This window comes from Crassostrea angulata, chromosome 5 (genome assembly GCF_025612915.1).
Source record: "Crassostrea angulata isolate pt1a10 chromosome 5, ASM2561291v2, whole genome shotgun sequence".
Taxonomy (NCBI): domain Eukaryota; kingdom Metazoa; phylum Mollusca; class Bivalvia; order Ostreida; family Ostreidae; genus Magallana; species Magallana angulata.
The window spans coordinates 532229-547662 of record NC_069115.1 but is presented as its reverse complement, the minus strand read 5'-3'; the positions used below and the strand labels follow the sequence as shown (position 1 = coordinate 547662).

At 35.3% G+C, this 15434-nt stretch overlaps 1 protein-coding gene across 3 annotated transcripts; it reads left to right on the top strand.

The window, feature by feature from the left end:
* Positions 1–659: 659 nt before the first annotated feature.
* On the top strand, positions 660–14640 carry LOC128186187 (organic cation transporter protein-like). 3 transcript variants are annotated; one of them, XM_052855955.1, is made up of 12 exons: positions 660–674; positions 5592–6190; positions 6329–6494; positions 6780–7044; positions 7728–7831; positions 8233–8387; positions 8519–8687; positions 9636–9851; positions 10848–11074; positions 11266–11447; positions 12153–12304; positions 14098–14640. In XM_052855955.1, exons 3-12 carry the CDS (start codon positions 6352–6354, stop codon positions 14186–14188), a joined length of 1704 nt encoding a protein of 567 aa, XP_052711915.1. In that variant the 5' UTR covers positions 660–674; positions 5592–6190; positions 6329–6351; the 3' UTR covers positions 14189–14640. The 3 variants fall into 3 exon arrangements, with proteins under 3 accessions (XP_052711915.1, XP_052711914.1, XP_052711917.1); XM_052855954.1 differs by lacking the exon at positions 660–674 and adding an exon at positions 2274–2467; XM_052855957.1 differs by lacking the exons at positions 660–674; positions 12153–12304; positions 14098–14640 and adding exons at positions 2274–2467; positions 11696–11950.
* The last annotated feature ends 794 nt before the right edge of the window (positions 14641–15434 follow it).

Genomic DNA, 15434 nt, shown 5'->3' with positions numbered 1-15434 from the left:
CAAGACAATAGTATCATTACTGTACATGAAAGCCTCTGAATCTAATTATTTATTTATTCAATTATCTATTTAATAATAATTGCTTATTATATTTCATCTCTGCTTGTTATGTTACTTAATAAATACACACAGCGTTAGATGTCCGTGTAACAGGTGCCCGTTCGAGAGAGCGAGTGCACTGCATGCACAGATCACAGCATCACATTTAACACAGCTAGTAAATAATACAATAACAAAACACAACCCACAGACCTGGACTGCATTTTTCAAACGAACTTACGACAATGTCGTAAATATTCTAAGTTTTATGGAATTATATTTAATGAACAAAATTGAACAAACCATATTTAAACAACTATCATAATTTTTTTTTACAGCCAAATAAAATATTGATTAGGTTGTGATTAACATTCATTAATTTGATCGTAAATCATAAGTTTTTTTGTAAAACGCAGCCCTGCATTACAGAAACACATGTAACTAGTTCCCGGATGTCGCGCCACGTTACGTCATCTAACGCATGCTCAGCAACAGACACACAGTCAGTTGTTACGTCATCTGACACATCGCTCACGGACAGACACACGGCCAGTAGCAGGATACACAGGGGAAGTTAACCGGAAGTTGTCACTTTGCGGACAGATCGGCGGGACTTATTCAGCTGTATACCAGGGGTGAGCTGTGATATTTATATATATATATAGATGTACGTACAAGACGGGATTGACTATAGTCGTGGGAAAAGCCAGGTATCACTGACAACTCTTTTTTAATCTCATTATTCTCTCTCTCTCTCTCTCTCTCTCTCTCTCTCTCTCTCTCTCTTCAATATAACTTTCTTATATAGGTTTTTTTTTTCATATTTCTCTTTTCAATTGTTTTCGCTTTCTTACTCTACTTCTTCTCTCCATCTTTATCAAATATTTTTTATATGACTTTTCAATTAGAAGTACACAAATGCAACCCGCTCTCTTTGTTTAACGTATGCGAACAGTTTGATTAAGTTTACCGAGTCACTTTGTTATTTTTTCTAATATTCAAGTTCTTATAGAGGAGAAATTGAGGTATGAGTTAACATACAACCCTTGGACGCTTATACACAACATACCATAATCTTCTCTCTCTCTCTCTCTCTCTCTCTCTCTCTCTCTGAGTAGATATTATAACTTTGAAACACACCTCTCTCCGGCTGTGATCACTAGTAAAACCGACAGTATAATTATCACGCAATGTTTGTTGTTTTTAGTGTCTTCGTCTGTGTTAACAATACGAATCGATTTCATGTATGATTATTTAAATGGTACAGTTGTTTAAAATTATATAAATATAAGTGATATAAGTACAATCATGCATTAATCATATTATGAGATGATCAAATATTCGATCACCCAATAATACTAAAAGAATGATTCATTATTCCTCATTACTACTCTAAAACCGAATTCTTTAGTTCTATAATATTTTGATGCTTTTGGGAATATTCGTATTATTCTCTGATCTAAAGTGACGGATAAACTTTCAAGTACTACTGAACTCAACAATTAAAACTGCAATTATATTTACTTTTTCCTAGTTGGACATTGGAAAGCTTAATTTTTAAACACGTGACCTGTTGTAGATCTGTGTCGCATTGACACAGATTTTATGGGGATGATAACATGCAAAAGACATGGTCGGCTTCTTATGTTTCATGTTAAAAAAATAAAGGGAAACCAATGATAACATACGCCAATACTATAACCCAAGAAAGCAAAACACGGACATCTTAGATAAATAGATGTCACATTGGAGTGGGGGGTTCAATTATCACGCATTACTGACGCTCGGGGTGAGGGAGTACGCTGATGAAAATGTCCACATTCAGCTATAAATGATAGTGTTGGAAATGTTCATAAAATAATAGAGAGAGAGAGAGAGAGAGAGAGAGAGAGAGAGAGAGAGAGAGAGAGAGAGAAACTACCCCGTACGCTATATATTCATAAACAACGAAATGAAAATTGGAGAAAAAAAACAAATACAAAATGCAAATCAACACGTGATTAAATCCACGTTAGAAAAAGCACAGAGTAATTTCAACTTTACTTGTTGTGAAATAAAATTTTTAAAAAGGCACTCTGAAAATATTAGTGTCAAGTTTCATCTACAAGTCATGCCGAGTTAAATAGAATTTACATGTGATATTACTGTAAAGGCAATTTAATTTAAATGAATAACAACTTGCTGTGGGTGTACTAAATATTGTCTTTTTTTTTCCTTTTAAAGTTTGACCTAGATTCTATTGGTAAGTTTCGGCGCCCATGATAAGTAAACGTGATCATCCTTTATGGCGCTACAATCAATTCATCACAAAGGAAGATGGTATGGTCATACATATTGTGTAGTAACTGAAACAACCATATTACACCCACATCCTGTCAATTCATATCTCGTACAAGATGTTTTGGAAAATGTCGTTCTTTTATCTTTGGTAAGTATTGTCAGTGCTTTGGGTGAAGTCTGCAGTTTTGCTGTTGTTTTTTTAGTTTGTTTTTGTTTGTTTGGGATTTTGTTTATTTTATTTTTTTATTTTTAATTGTTGAGTTTTTAGGGGGAGGGCGTCGTAGTTAAAGCGATATACGCTGGGCTTTTTTTCAGATATATATTTTGCCGTAAAAAGTTTGTAAGATAGATCTGTAAGTAACCTACATGTTCAAGATGAACAGATAAAATCAACTAATTAATTCTATCATAGTATAGATTACATAGATGTGTTATACATTACTAATTACGGTTCATTAAGGTAGGCATTCCAATTGTAATTCACGAGAGCTTCACTCACACACAAACATTACAGCTTGTGTTGATTTGAATAATCTGTCGGCATTTTTTTGTTAAATTGTAATTTATCTCTGAATTGACTAAAAATACAACTTTTTGTAAACTTCATACAACTCTCTGTAAACTTCATACAACTCTCTGTAAACTTCATACAACTCTCTGTAAACTTCATAGCTACTGTATGTACAGGTGAGTCTTTTGTAAAATTTGATGTTTGAAGTAAAACATTTATTAATATTTTATAGAGCTCTACTATATATCCTCTGCAGCATATGAGTTGAAAAATCCTATTTTGTATTTTTAATATCAAATCTTAGGAACAAACGATCGGAAACATATTTAAATATTATGCAAAACAATTCAGAAAAAATCTAAATTTATCGATCCAATTTCTTTCAAAATCGATGAAGGGGTATTATATGATAGCTTGTTTGTTTGAAAAATGTTGGTTTTCAATGAAATATATAGTGAAAAGGAAAAAATGACAGACTTTTGGCATCTGGGTTAATATATACCCTGACAATTCAGACGTAGGGTGCATATAACTAAATTATGAATCAAATGCAGGTCAGATCTTTCTAAATAGCCTCTTGACGACTTCACGCGTTTGTATTTGAAGCATTTTATCTATAATTATTTCATTTTTTTTTGCACATTCAACTTTAGAAGAAAGAAACGTTTTACATTTAAATCTTTATTCACACGCAGAAAAACATGCTGGGCCATTTTTGTTCTCAAGCATACATTTTGACAGCTTCGATTAAATCAGTGTATAAACAGTATTATGTTGGGAATTTTGGTCCTGACGGTTTTTTAACAAGTCCTTGGCACTAGCTTGCCATGCAATGATCGCTGTATAATGCCCTCTGTATGAAATTGACGTACATGTACTAGTTCACTTGAACTGTGAATGTATTATGGAATGACGCTGCAGAAAATCAGGGGACTTCAAACTGCAGACGACTCTTAGACAGTACAAATTCCTGAAAGTTCAAAATTATGAGCCGTATTTGAAGTATATGTACAACGACTTTCTAGGTCAATCGGATAAAATGTACAAATTAAAGTATATAATTATAATAAAAATATATATACATATATATGAATATTATTTTGCCCGAATAATCATGTTCTTACTCCCAGTAAACAAAATGTTTTTTTTTCATAATTTTTGTTGTTAATTTTTAAATGTGCTAAAAACGAACACCATAGCCATTAATAAATGTTTCGAAAGGTTACCATGCCAACTTTTTAAAAGCCCCAGACATCATATTCATTTCTTAGTAATTTAAGCCGGGTACAAAGATCTCGGGGTATAGAAAGACGTGTAATCTGACCTCTTGGGACAATGCATATCCACTACCTAAAGAATATAATACTCCGCCATTTTATAAAAAAAGTATACATGTATAAAATTCATTTGTCAAATAATTTTATTCGTACCTCTAATTGATTAATAGCTCTTTTTACCTATATGTTAATTTTTTCGTAGGCAAAAACCAAACCCCAAAGCCAATATCAACTTTTTCATTAGGTGACCATGACAATTTTTTAAAAGCCCCAGAAATCATATTCATTTCTTAGTAATTCAACCCGGGTTCAAGGAACTCAGGGTATAGACAGAACTGTAACCTGACCCCTTGGGACAATGCATGTCTACCTCCTAAATGATACAAATTGAATGCTCCGCCATTTTATGACCTAGATATTTGTTTGTGAACAGGATTCGAAACTATTTTGCTGAACATTTGAGAAGAATGGGGAGGGAGGGGGGGGGGGGTGTCAACAAAAAATAATTAGATGTACTCTAAAAGAACTTGGTTCATTTGTTATCAAAATCGGCCCCGTTCAAAATTTTATCACATATTTTTCAAATATAATCTAGGAAACACCTTTTGAGATTCAACTTATTTTTTTATCCTAGCATCAATAGTTTTCAGTCAAAAGCTGTTGAAAAATATCATTTTTTTTTCGTGTCAGGTGCACCATACACGTCATGACGTCAATCTTTTTTTATGATAATGTCGCATGCATACAAAATGTACCGGGTTTGTATACTCGAAACAACTGGATAACTTTTTCATTTTACATTCATTTTGAATTTGCGTATATACATTGTATCTTTATAGAAAATCATTTCAAATAACACTGATAGAAAATACCAGTAGACAATTATATCTTACGATGCATTCAGTCCGTTCGGGTTTTACGGATCATACGCGTTTTATGTTTCTCCTTCGGTGAGATTATCGTTGTGAACTATACAACTATGAAATATCATTAAATTAAGAAAAAAATATCATATTCTTAGCTTTGAAATTTGGACATTTTGTTCTATATTTACAAAGAGCTCTCCTGCTTAAGGAAATAAATTTAGTGTTAAAATGGGCACGACCATCAAGCCTTCTTAATTGTCTTATATATATATAGCTTTATAGTGTCAAACTTTAAGAATAAGAATAAGACACAGAAATGGAGGAGAAACGTATATCATTGCGTCCTGCCTCAATCGTATTTGATATTCAGTTTCTTCTGCACGCACTGATCGTGTATACATGGTTTACCGCTTTGTTAAGGTTTGCATTGACGCTATTCTCCTCCAAGGTCAGAATTTAGATTTTAAAAAAAACACCATCAAAATAAAATGGGAAAGGATTGACTTTCTGACAAAAGCGGAATGTTGCTTATTTTTCATGTGTTCATAGACTATTAATAATTGTGAATATACAACTGCTTTGCAAGATAATTAACTTTTTAAAAAAATTTTTTTACAGAGGGTCGCATGCATATAAACCACACGATTTTTGAAACAGTTCAAGGCAAGGGTGAACAACAAGGCCTAAACTTCAGACAATAGAAGGATTTTAAATGGTGCCATTTGTCAGAAAACTTGTTGATTGCACATTGAGTTATCTAGTGGCTGAAAAGTTATACCGGGGTAGAGACGGCAGAGTGCGTTAGGCAAAATAAAAAGCGGCCTTAGTGACGAGAAAAGACGAGAAGTGGCGTCTGTGTAAGTGAAAGTCGTCAGATATTACTGTGGGTCCTAACGAAAGAAGTAGTATCCATGAAAATTGGTGGTCTATGAAGACAGGAAGCTGTTGATATAGACAGGAAGTGGTTTTCTATTAAAACCGAAAGTGATTGTCTGAGATTAATATTTTTTTTGAAGAAGTATTTTGTGGATACTCTCCAGCGTAAAGCTAAGGTAGAGCACTAAATCCCGTGGGACAGGATGTGATGCTTACTAACAGTTAGCGTGGTGTGTGACAAAGGAAGGGAGTCTCTCTACGGATACAGGTTTAGCATCTGTCGCAACTTCTGGTCTAAATACACTTCATTCATTAGATAGGATTTAATCCATCTAAACGAGGTGTGTTAGTAAAGCATTTTCAAATTCGCGAACTTTTTCCACTTTTTTTATAAGTCTTGTTTTGTTATTGTTTTTTTTAATTGTTTGTCTTGTTTTTCCTACCTTTACAGAAAGTTTTTTTTTGTAATTTCAAAACAGAAAATTACATCTCTAAATACAAGATGGCGTACGATGACGTTTTTGAAGTTATTGGATCGTTTGGTCGCTACCAGAAGAAAATCTACGTGCTACAGACTCTCCCTATAGTGTTTACAGCAATACAGACATGTCTGTCCCTCTTCATATTATTTGCACCCGATCACAGGTAAATATTGCGATTAATACCTGACTTTATGAAATAAAGATCCACCAGTAGAAGGAAAAATAGATCATGATCATTAGTTATAAAATCAGGAAAGAGTAAATGAAGAATTTTTAGAAATTTCCTATTGTTTAATAAATTAAGATTAATTACAAAAACTTGTTAAATTTTCACTGAATACTAGTACATGTATCTGTAAATCAAAATCAAGGAAACTTTCCGGAAAGTTTTAAAATATTATTGAAATACTAGTATGAGTAAACACAGAGTTAATTTAATAAATTAAAGGTGTTCCATACCGGATCTCCATAACGACACGTTCGCCATCCAGGGCCCCGCGCATGCGCACTTAGTAAACCAGTCAGTGCCCCTGGACATCCATATCCACTCCAGTATCGGCGAAGGAATCCGGTATTCCCGGTGTGAAATGTTTCATCATCACAACAACTCCACTCCTGATAGATCTCCCATTCACAACTCCAGCTTGTACTCGTTTGAATGTCGGCGCTGGGTGTTCGATAAGACGGAGTTCGACAGCACATTTGTCACACAGGTTTGTAGGTATAGCTATAGGCCGTTGCTTTGCTGTATTGTTGATAGTTACCGTAACATGTGTATGTCAACTGTGATTCACTATTTATCATTGTTCGTCCAAAAAACAAGACCTTCTACTAGCTCGTCTTCAGCATATTAATACAAGTCCATTTTGAAGATTGTATATAAGTATTTGCAGTAAGAGTCAAATGTGAACATTTTTATGGTAGTACATGTCATGGGCGTCGGAACCGGGAGGGCTGGGGGAGGAAAAGGTGGGGGCGTAGTCCCCCACTTGTTTTGCAGAGTAAGACATTACTACCAGGCACGTAGCATTAGGGAGGGGCCAGCCTCAAGATAATCAATGAAGTATCAAAGGTGTCCACCCCCCCCCCCCCCCCCCATTTTTGGTAGCATGTCAGAAATTGAAATAAAAGTAAGGAAATTATAAGAGTGATTTTGAAAATTGCAGTTATAGGTATACTGTGCATCATTGTGGAAATTTCAAAAGAGGACACTTTTAATTTCAACAAAAAAGGATCATTATTTTTTAAAAATGCGATAATTTGTACAAAATTTAAATGTAATGTGAAGCAAATTTAATACACATTGCACGCGGGTCGTATTGTGACGTAGGCAAATTATGTTAAATTTGTTTAGCCAATAAAATGAGGCGTTACACCCAGAATTGAATTATTACAGGATAACCTAGTCTGCAGTAAGAAGTTACATCGAACACACGCTACAATGGCCTATATGGCCGGATTGACGGTCGGCTCGCTCGCCATTGGAATCCTCTCTGACTGGTAAAGGAGATACTTACATCTGGTTTTTGAAATGTTAGTCTCAATTAGAATACAAATAGATATAGCCAAGTGGCATTGTACTAAGAACACCTACATCAAAACCATTTTATTGACATTTAAAGTCATTTATCCTTTACTTGAAATAAAGTAAGCCTGATTTTTTAAAACTTGATGTGTATGTGACCTTATTCAACTCAACATTACTCAACTTGTAGGTTTTCAAACTATTTGAACGTTTTTTGTTTTAAGGAATTTCATCTAGATGATCTAATATGTCTGATAATGTCGCAGAAATTCTGCCATCCTTAACATATTATCTTCAGTATTCAGCTGAAGAATATCAAATGTCAAAGCTCAATATCCAAGGCTTTATTTTTTTCTTCAATGAAATGTTTTATCAGCTACGGACGGAAGCGAGCTCTCTTAACGAGCACTGTATTATACATCGTGTCAAACGTCTCACTGACGTTTGTCACCAACTTCTGGGTCTTCACAACGCTCCGGTTCTTCTCGGGAATTTCCGTTGGGGGCCTGATCAGTACAGCATACGTTATGGGTATGTAGACCTAAGTTTAGAATATTTAAAGAATACAGTTAACAAATTGAATGGCATTCTACAAAAACAGATGAAATCAGCAAGCCATTCTTACATGTACATATTTTACTAAATTTGATTTCTTTTAACAGATTTGGAGTTGGTTGGACCCGATATGAGGATGTTAGCTGGGATGGTGTACATGTTGTTCTGGGGGTTCGGTGTGCTGCTGTTGGCAGGGGCAGCGTATTTCATCCGAGACTGGAGATATCTTAATCTGACACTGGCTCTACCCACCGTTCTCTTCCTGTCCTATCATTGGTAAAGGCCGTTCTTTGTTTTTACTGTTTCTCTTAATTAGGTCGTGTCGTTTTCCAAGATCGCTTTTAGAACAATCAAACAATCAAGAAAATGAATTAAAAAGTACATAGTCAGGTGTCATTAACCTAAACTAATATTCATGGAGACGGATAAAAATTCAATTACTATTTATATTAACACAGTGTTAAGTGGCGGGCGATGTACACTTTGTTTACTCAAAAGCAACAAAGGAAATGGTTTTTTGGGAGTTGATTTTAATCAACTCTCCTATGCATTAACTCTTGCAAACTGAAAGTGAAACAGTGTTTGGACCTAAGCACAAATCATCACCGCTAACAAGACTTAGTTCATAAAAATAATAGAAAAATTCAAAGTAATGTATGCTGAAGCATTGTTTTTCAAGGAAACTTATCAATAAACACTTTGAAAATAGTCAGATTTTATATAATACGAACAACTAAGATATTTTTATAGTCTCATGTATTCCTACGCCAGAGTTTAATATAGTCTCGTTCAACCAAACGCTCGGCTGTCTCCGTAAATCTCCGACAAGCAGAAAGGCTCTCTTACTTGTCGGAGATTAACGGAGACAGCCGAGCGTCTGGTTGAACGAGACTAGAATTCGATATCAATAGTGCTTGGATCCCTAATTTTTTTTAGAATTGCTTCGATTACTTATACATAGTTTGAAATCTATCTTTAATATTACACAACATGACTCATATAGGGTTTCTCGAAATTCTTGTCGGAAAAGTCTAAAATTCATAAAACAAAAGTGCGTAATTCAAATACAGACTAGAAAACTAATTGCCATGAAAAATAAGTTGATTTTAAATAAATGATAATCGATAAAATCAACTCCCGTCAGTACTTCAGTACTTTGATTGTGTTTGTGAAGAATAACTTAATTCTCTTTACGCAACTCCTATGGATGGTTCCTTTTTGTAGGTTGGTGCCAGAATCCACTCGGTGGCTGGCCGTCCGTGGCAGAAGAGACGAAGCGGAGAAAATCTTGAGACACGCCGCCAAAATCAACAACCGGAAGTGCCCGGATCAAATCCTTGTTCTGGAGGATAAGGATACGAGTGTGGGTAGGGTGTCACTGCTGGCGCTCCGCTCCTCTCCCCTACTGATGGTCAGATGTATTGTCATCTGTCTGAACTGGTGAGTTGTATTTCTATTTTATTTCTTCTAATTTATGTCACGGTGGAGCTGCGATATTCAGGCGATCCTAACGCGTCCATAAAAAAAAACATAACGCCAAGGTGCGCGCAGTAGAGTCTCCTACAGCAGCGCAACAACACAACGACTTATTCATTACATGTAGTTGGTGTTGGATCGTCAAGAACGCCATTCGACGGCGCCTACTATGAGCGCAAAGTACGCGCCAATGCCCTGCCTTCTGATAAACACACAGTAGAAAAAGAGAAGTGTTATCTCCGTGGCAGCGCGGCAGCGTGTCCAGCACCACCATAATCGCAGGTAACGAAAGACGCAGTGATAAATCAATTGTACAGTTGCATGAAAACTCTGGGAGTCCTTTAGGATGTCACTGCGTCACAAGATTGTCCTGTGCACGCTGTCAGCGCATTCAGCACACAGAGAACGCGAGTTGAAAACTCCTATAGCACGGCAAGAGCATTCGGGGATTAAGCAGTCATTTACAAGTAAAACTCCATGGAAAAGCAGTTTTGCACTAAGGAAGTTCCGTATATACGCTGCAGTCGCCATCACATCTTTTCCTTTAAAAAATTAATTCTTCAAATTATCTGAGTTTTCTTGCAATTTCACGGCGATTCCATAAATTTTATAGCGCCGTGAGAACAAAACATATGACCAGGCCTTAAAGGACATAACAAAACAAGACCATAATATTAATCTAACGTTTGATAACGATATTAAAACTAATTCATTTTAATAACATTGTTTATGTAAATCAATCTAGTTTAACATCACTTTTTAAAAATGTTATCATTATGATGATGATGATGATGATGATGATGATGATGATTTCATTGATAAAAATGGTCATAAATAGTATGCTGATAATGATTATGATAATAAAGTGTTGTAGATGATGATGAAAAAGTTATTGTTTTTGATAATGATGTATGGATTTGATGATGATGATGATGATGATGATGATGATGATGATTACAGGTTGGTTGTTGCCATGGAGTTTAGCGGCCTGTCCCTGAACGTCAGTAACTTGGGGGGTGATGTCTACCTGAACTTTTTCCTGACCAGCCTCGCGGAGATCGTGGGCTTCCTGTTGTGTATTCCACTCCTTAATCGAGTCGGCAGGAAACCTGTCTACGTCGTCTCCCTACTGTCAGGGGGGATAGCGCTCGTGCTCACAATATTCCCAATTCTATATGGATCATCAGGTGAGAAACTATTGAGACGTAGCTCAATAATTAAATTGTTTTGAAAACAGTTCATGATTTAAGGTTTTCTTATGATAATCAAGATCAAACATGAAAAATAGAGGGGTGACGCTATTTAATCTCACATTAATACGTCAAATGTAGAACTTTTGGTTTCATTATCGCACTGTCACTGTTTCTTTATCAAACAGATCTAGGATGGGTGACAGTGCTCTTGTCTCTCGTGGGTAAGGTTGGCTCCAGTGCTGCATTCGCTACAATTTTCCTGTACTCGGCAGAATTCTTCCCGACCGTCATCAGAAATTCAGCTCTGGGAGTCGCCAACTTCTGCGCGCGCACCGGTGGAATGATTGCCCCATACGTCGTCGATTTGGTACTTTTTCTGTCAAGTTTTTGTACCCTAACCTCATTGATTATATCCTTATTTTGCATGTCCGATACAATTTATTATGTTTATAATGTATGTACAGACATATATTTGAAATATTAACATTTATTTCTGAGAAAAATTTGTTTGACAGGCCGCGAGGGTGTGCGGTGTGAGAAGTATAAGGAAAAGGTGTCGGCTTGACAAGGAAGAAACTGAAGACACTAAACAAAAGTGACTTGTTTCTATTTCAGCCAGCTAGGCAAAGCCTCAGAAAAATATGAGCAGCCAAAGTCGGTTTAAAACAGATAATCTGTGGTGGATGACGTCACAAGAGTCAGCAATTATAATCCTTTACCTCTCTGGTAATCCACTTTTTCCATTTTCATTTTGACTGTATTGGTTTTCAGCATTCCTTTATTTGCACTTTAGTCTTGAAGGTAAGACTAAGTTGTTAAGTCGATATCGTTCTGACTGCAGAGATAGAAAAACTGTACCATCAGCATCTATGTTGGTTAGAAAACTAAGGAAACAAACTCCTGACCGTGTGGAATTGTGTGAGGGACGATATTGTATTTTATTTGCCTACACTCTACCCAACCTAAGGGTAAAGCGGCGGAGCGTCTCTCTCCGGATTACAAGATATCTGGCTCTCCAGCCATACAATTCAACGTATGAATTAAAAACTCTTGTCTCTTGATAATATTGCAGGGCCAAGTGGTTAGCGGCGACGTGGGACGAGTTTTACCCATGTCCGTATTCGGAACATGCGCAGTTGTTGCAGGTCTACTTTCCCTTTTGCTTCCGGAAACTCTCAACCGGAGATTACCAGAGACCATCGAAGACACGATAGCATTTGATCGGTTGGTGTTGTTATAAATAGACTGTTGTTGAGTTAAATTCTTTACTTCAATATTTCTGATGAAATTGTCATGATGTATACATTGAGTTTTCATTAATATCTGTGACCTGACTATACTCTGTCCTAAGATATTTTAGATTCACGTTTAGCCTAATTGTTTGATATTTATAAATACCTCAGGATCCAAACGATGTTCATTCAAAAGTATAAAAAATTTCCAAGATTTCTCAGTCAAAACGCCCCTGTTAGCTTATCAGGTTTCAATAAAATGCTAAAAAATGTGATGTCTACGGAGATTTTGCATTGCAGCAAGCCCGGATGATAACGTTGAAATATTGCGCGATGTATTCCGAGTGTATTCCGAATGGAGAAAAGATGTAAACATTCCCCATTATAAATCTCCATAAGGAATCTGTTTTCGTTCCTGTGAATTTTTCCGAGTGAAAGATGATAATGTGTCAATGAAATTATCTTGGAAAATATCCCTTTCAACTATTTCAATTGCACTTCTTTCACAGGTAAGTGTATTTTTATTAAAAATCGTCCAAACGTGAATCCAAAATATCTTGGGACAGAGTATAGTTTACAAATTGGCAAGTGTTTAACAAGCCGGGGCAAACCTTTCTCAGGAGTAATGCATCTAGATTGTACTTTGTTTAAAATACGAGCTGGGATCCGTTAAAGCTGCTTGGTCCGTTTTTATGTCAAATTTTATGCACCTTTTAAACGATGGCTATGCTTAGTATATGTATGCATAGGCGTCGGAACCGGGGGGGGGGGGGGGGGGGGGGGCTAGGGGGGGGCTTAGCCCCCCCACTTTTTTTGCAAAGTTATACCTAACCATTAGAAACATAGTATGATAGAGGGTTCAGCCCCCCACTTTTTCTCACAGGAAAGATTATTGTTCCTAAATTTACCTTCAAAGATGGAGAAGTTGGATTCAGAAGCATACTAGCGCGCCCCCCCCCCCCCCCCCCCCCCACCGGATAAGGATTTTCAAGATTTTGGGAATTACTTTTTCCTCAATATTTCTGAGGATTAGTCTAGCCCCCCCCCCCCCCCCCACTTTCAATTTGCTTCCGACGCCAGTGGTATGAAAATAGACATTGCAGTAGTTTTACCCGTCAATTATGCCATGTGTACGTTTTGTTCGCTAATATTTCTAAAGTCTGCTTTCTTTACGATCGATGCATAGCAAGCGGGTTTGATAACCCCAATCAATCGGGGGACGACATCAAGCGGTTTCCTTTTTTCTAAACATTCCTATGATGCATTTGGTTTGTTTTTTCGTTTGCCCAAAGAGAAATTATTTTTAATTACTTTGAATATTTCAAACTTTGAAAAGAGACTGATTCTGCTGGTGTAAATAGGAGAAAGTCCATAACTTTCAAAGATAAATGATTTGTATGAAAAAAAAAATTATACTGTAATTACAAAAAAATCGCACCAAGCAGCTTTAATTATTTTTTTTGGGGTACTTTTCATAATTGATGTAGATTAATATATTCATACACGGAATAAAATAGTCTGGAAAATTCTATCGTTATTTATGGTATAAAATAAAATAAAGATCTAAGAAAGATTTTTATTAAGAAGAAGGAGAAAAATGATTGGGTAACGTTATTGATAAACTTTTTTAAATTTTTGCATAAAGAAAATTATACATATCGTTCAATTGTTCATACTGTGAAACATTAAATGTAGTTTAAAGAAGGAAACTTGAGATATAGAAATATGATATTAGTGTTCGAACAAGCCTTGTGCCTCTCCATCATGTGTTTCTTTTCGTTTTAGGTCAGGTAGGATGTCAGGAAATATTGAAATGGATATAGTAGCAAGACAGCCTCTGAATGGACCATCAGAAAAAGAAGAAAATGTCACTTGATTAAGAACAAAGGAATAGAAAAAAATACTGTTCCATTGTATACATATATTTGTATGAAGCTTGAATGAAGAAATGTGCCAGTTTTCTTTATGCTTTACAGATTTTGTTTTAGATTTTATAAACTGAATTATGCTCCAGAGAGAGAGAGAGAGAGAGAGAGAGAGAGAGAGAGAGAGAGAGAGAGAGAGAGAGAGAGAGATAAAATATGGCAGATAGAAAGTTTTATTTCAAAAAATGTATGCCTATATAGTTTATTAAAAATTTTATTTACCGGAATACATATATTGAGATAGTTTTATATTTTTATTTGATCGATATATTTCGTTTTTATATTGATGTTTTCATTTCTCTGTTATAAATTCATCAAAAGAGATCATTTGTTATTTACATGTTTATTTTCATTGTTTACAAAATAAATATATCTAAAATCGAACTATAGAAAATGTTATTGATGATTCTGTGTTTCATTATCTTTTTTTAAAAATGATAACAAACTGTTGTCCCAAAGCCTTGAAAAAAACATAAAAGTACCCTCTGTGTCAACGAAATCATGTACTATAATGTATACTTTATAACATCGTTTCAATGCATTTTTTTGATCAATTCATCTTGTTCGTTAAGTTTGTGTGAATTAATTTTATTGAATATTCTTTAAATGTATTCAATTTTTCCTTTAAATTTTATGATTTATCAGTTGTATGATTAACTATTGTAAACCTTACGGAACACGTGCATCATCCCAAGCCAAGAGTTTCTGATTTGCACTTCGCCTCTAAAACCCAAGGGTTAATTTGTTGGGAGCTTAGTGGACCGAAAACCATTGGCTTGCGAAAAAGGAACACATCCTGCTTACCCAGTTTGGTAGGTTATAAAATCTCATGCATTTAACAACAGCTCGATAAAAAGAACAATATTAAACCAAAAAAATCCTGCATCACATACCACATTCAAGTACATGTAAGATTCAGTACATTTTTTTTAAATGTTCATTACAAATGAAATGTTTCACAAAATAGATTGAAAAATACATAATGTAAATAGAAAATTATGAATTGCTAATAAAAATACAAATGTATATTGTACAAATCAAACATAACTTATTTATCACAAGTCGAAAGTTATTAAAAAATGGTAATCCATACATTATAGAAAAAGCTATTCGAAAGAAAATAAACATACTCGGATTTTTAAGGTCTTCCGTTTCCGACGGAAGACCTTATTGTTATTGCTTTGTTTCTTTTCCTCT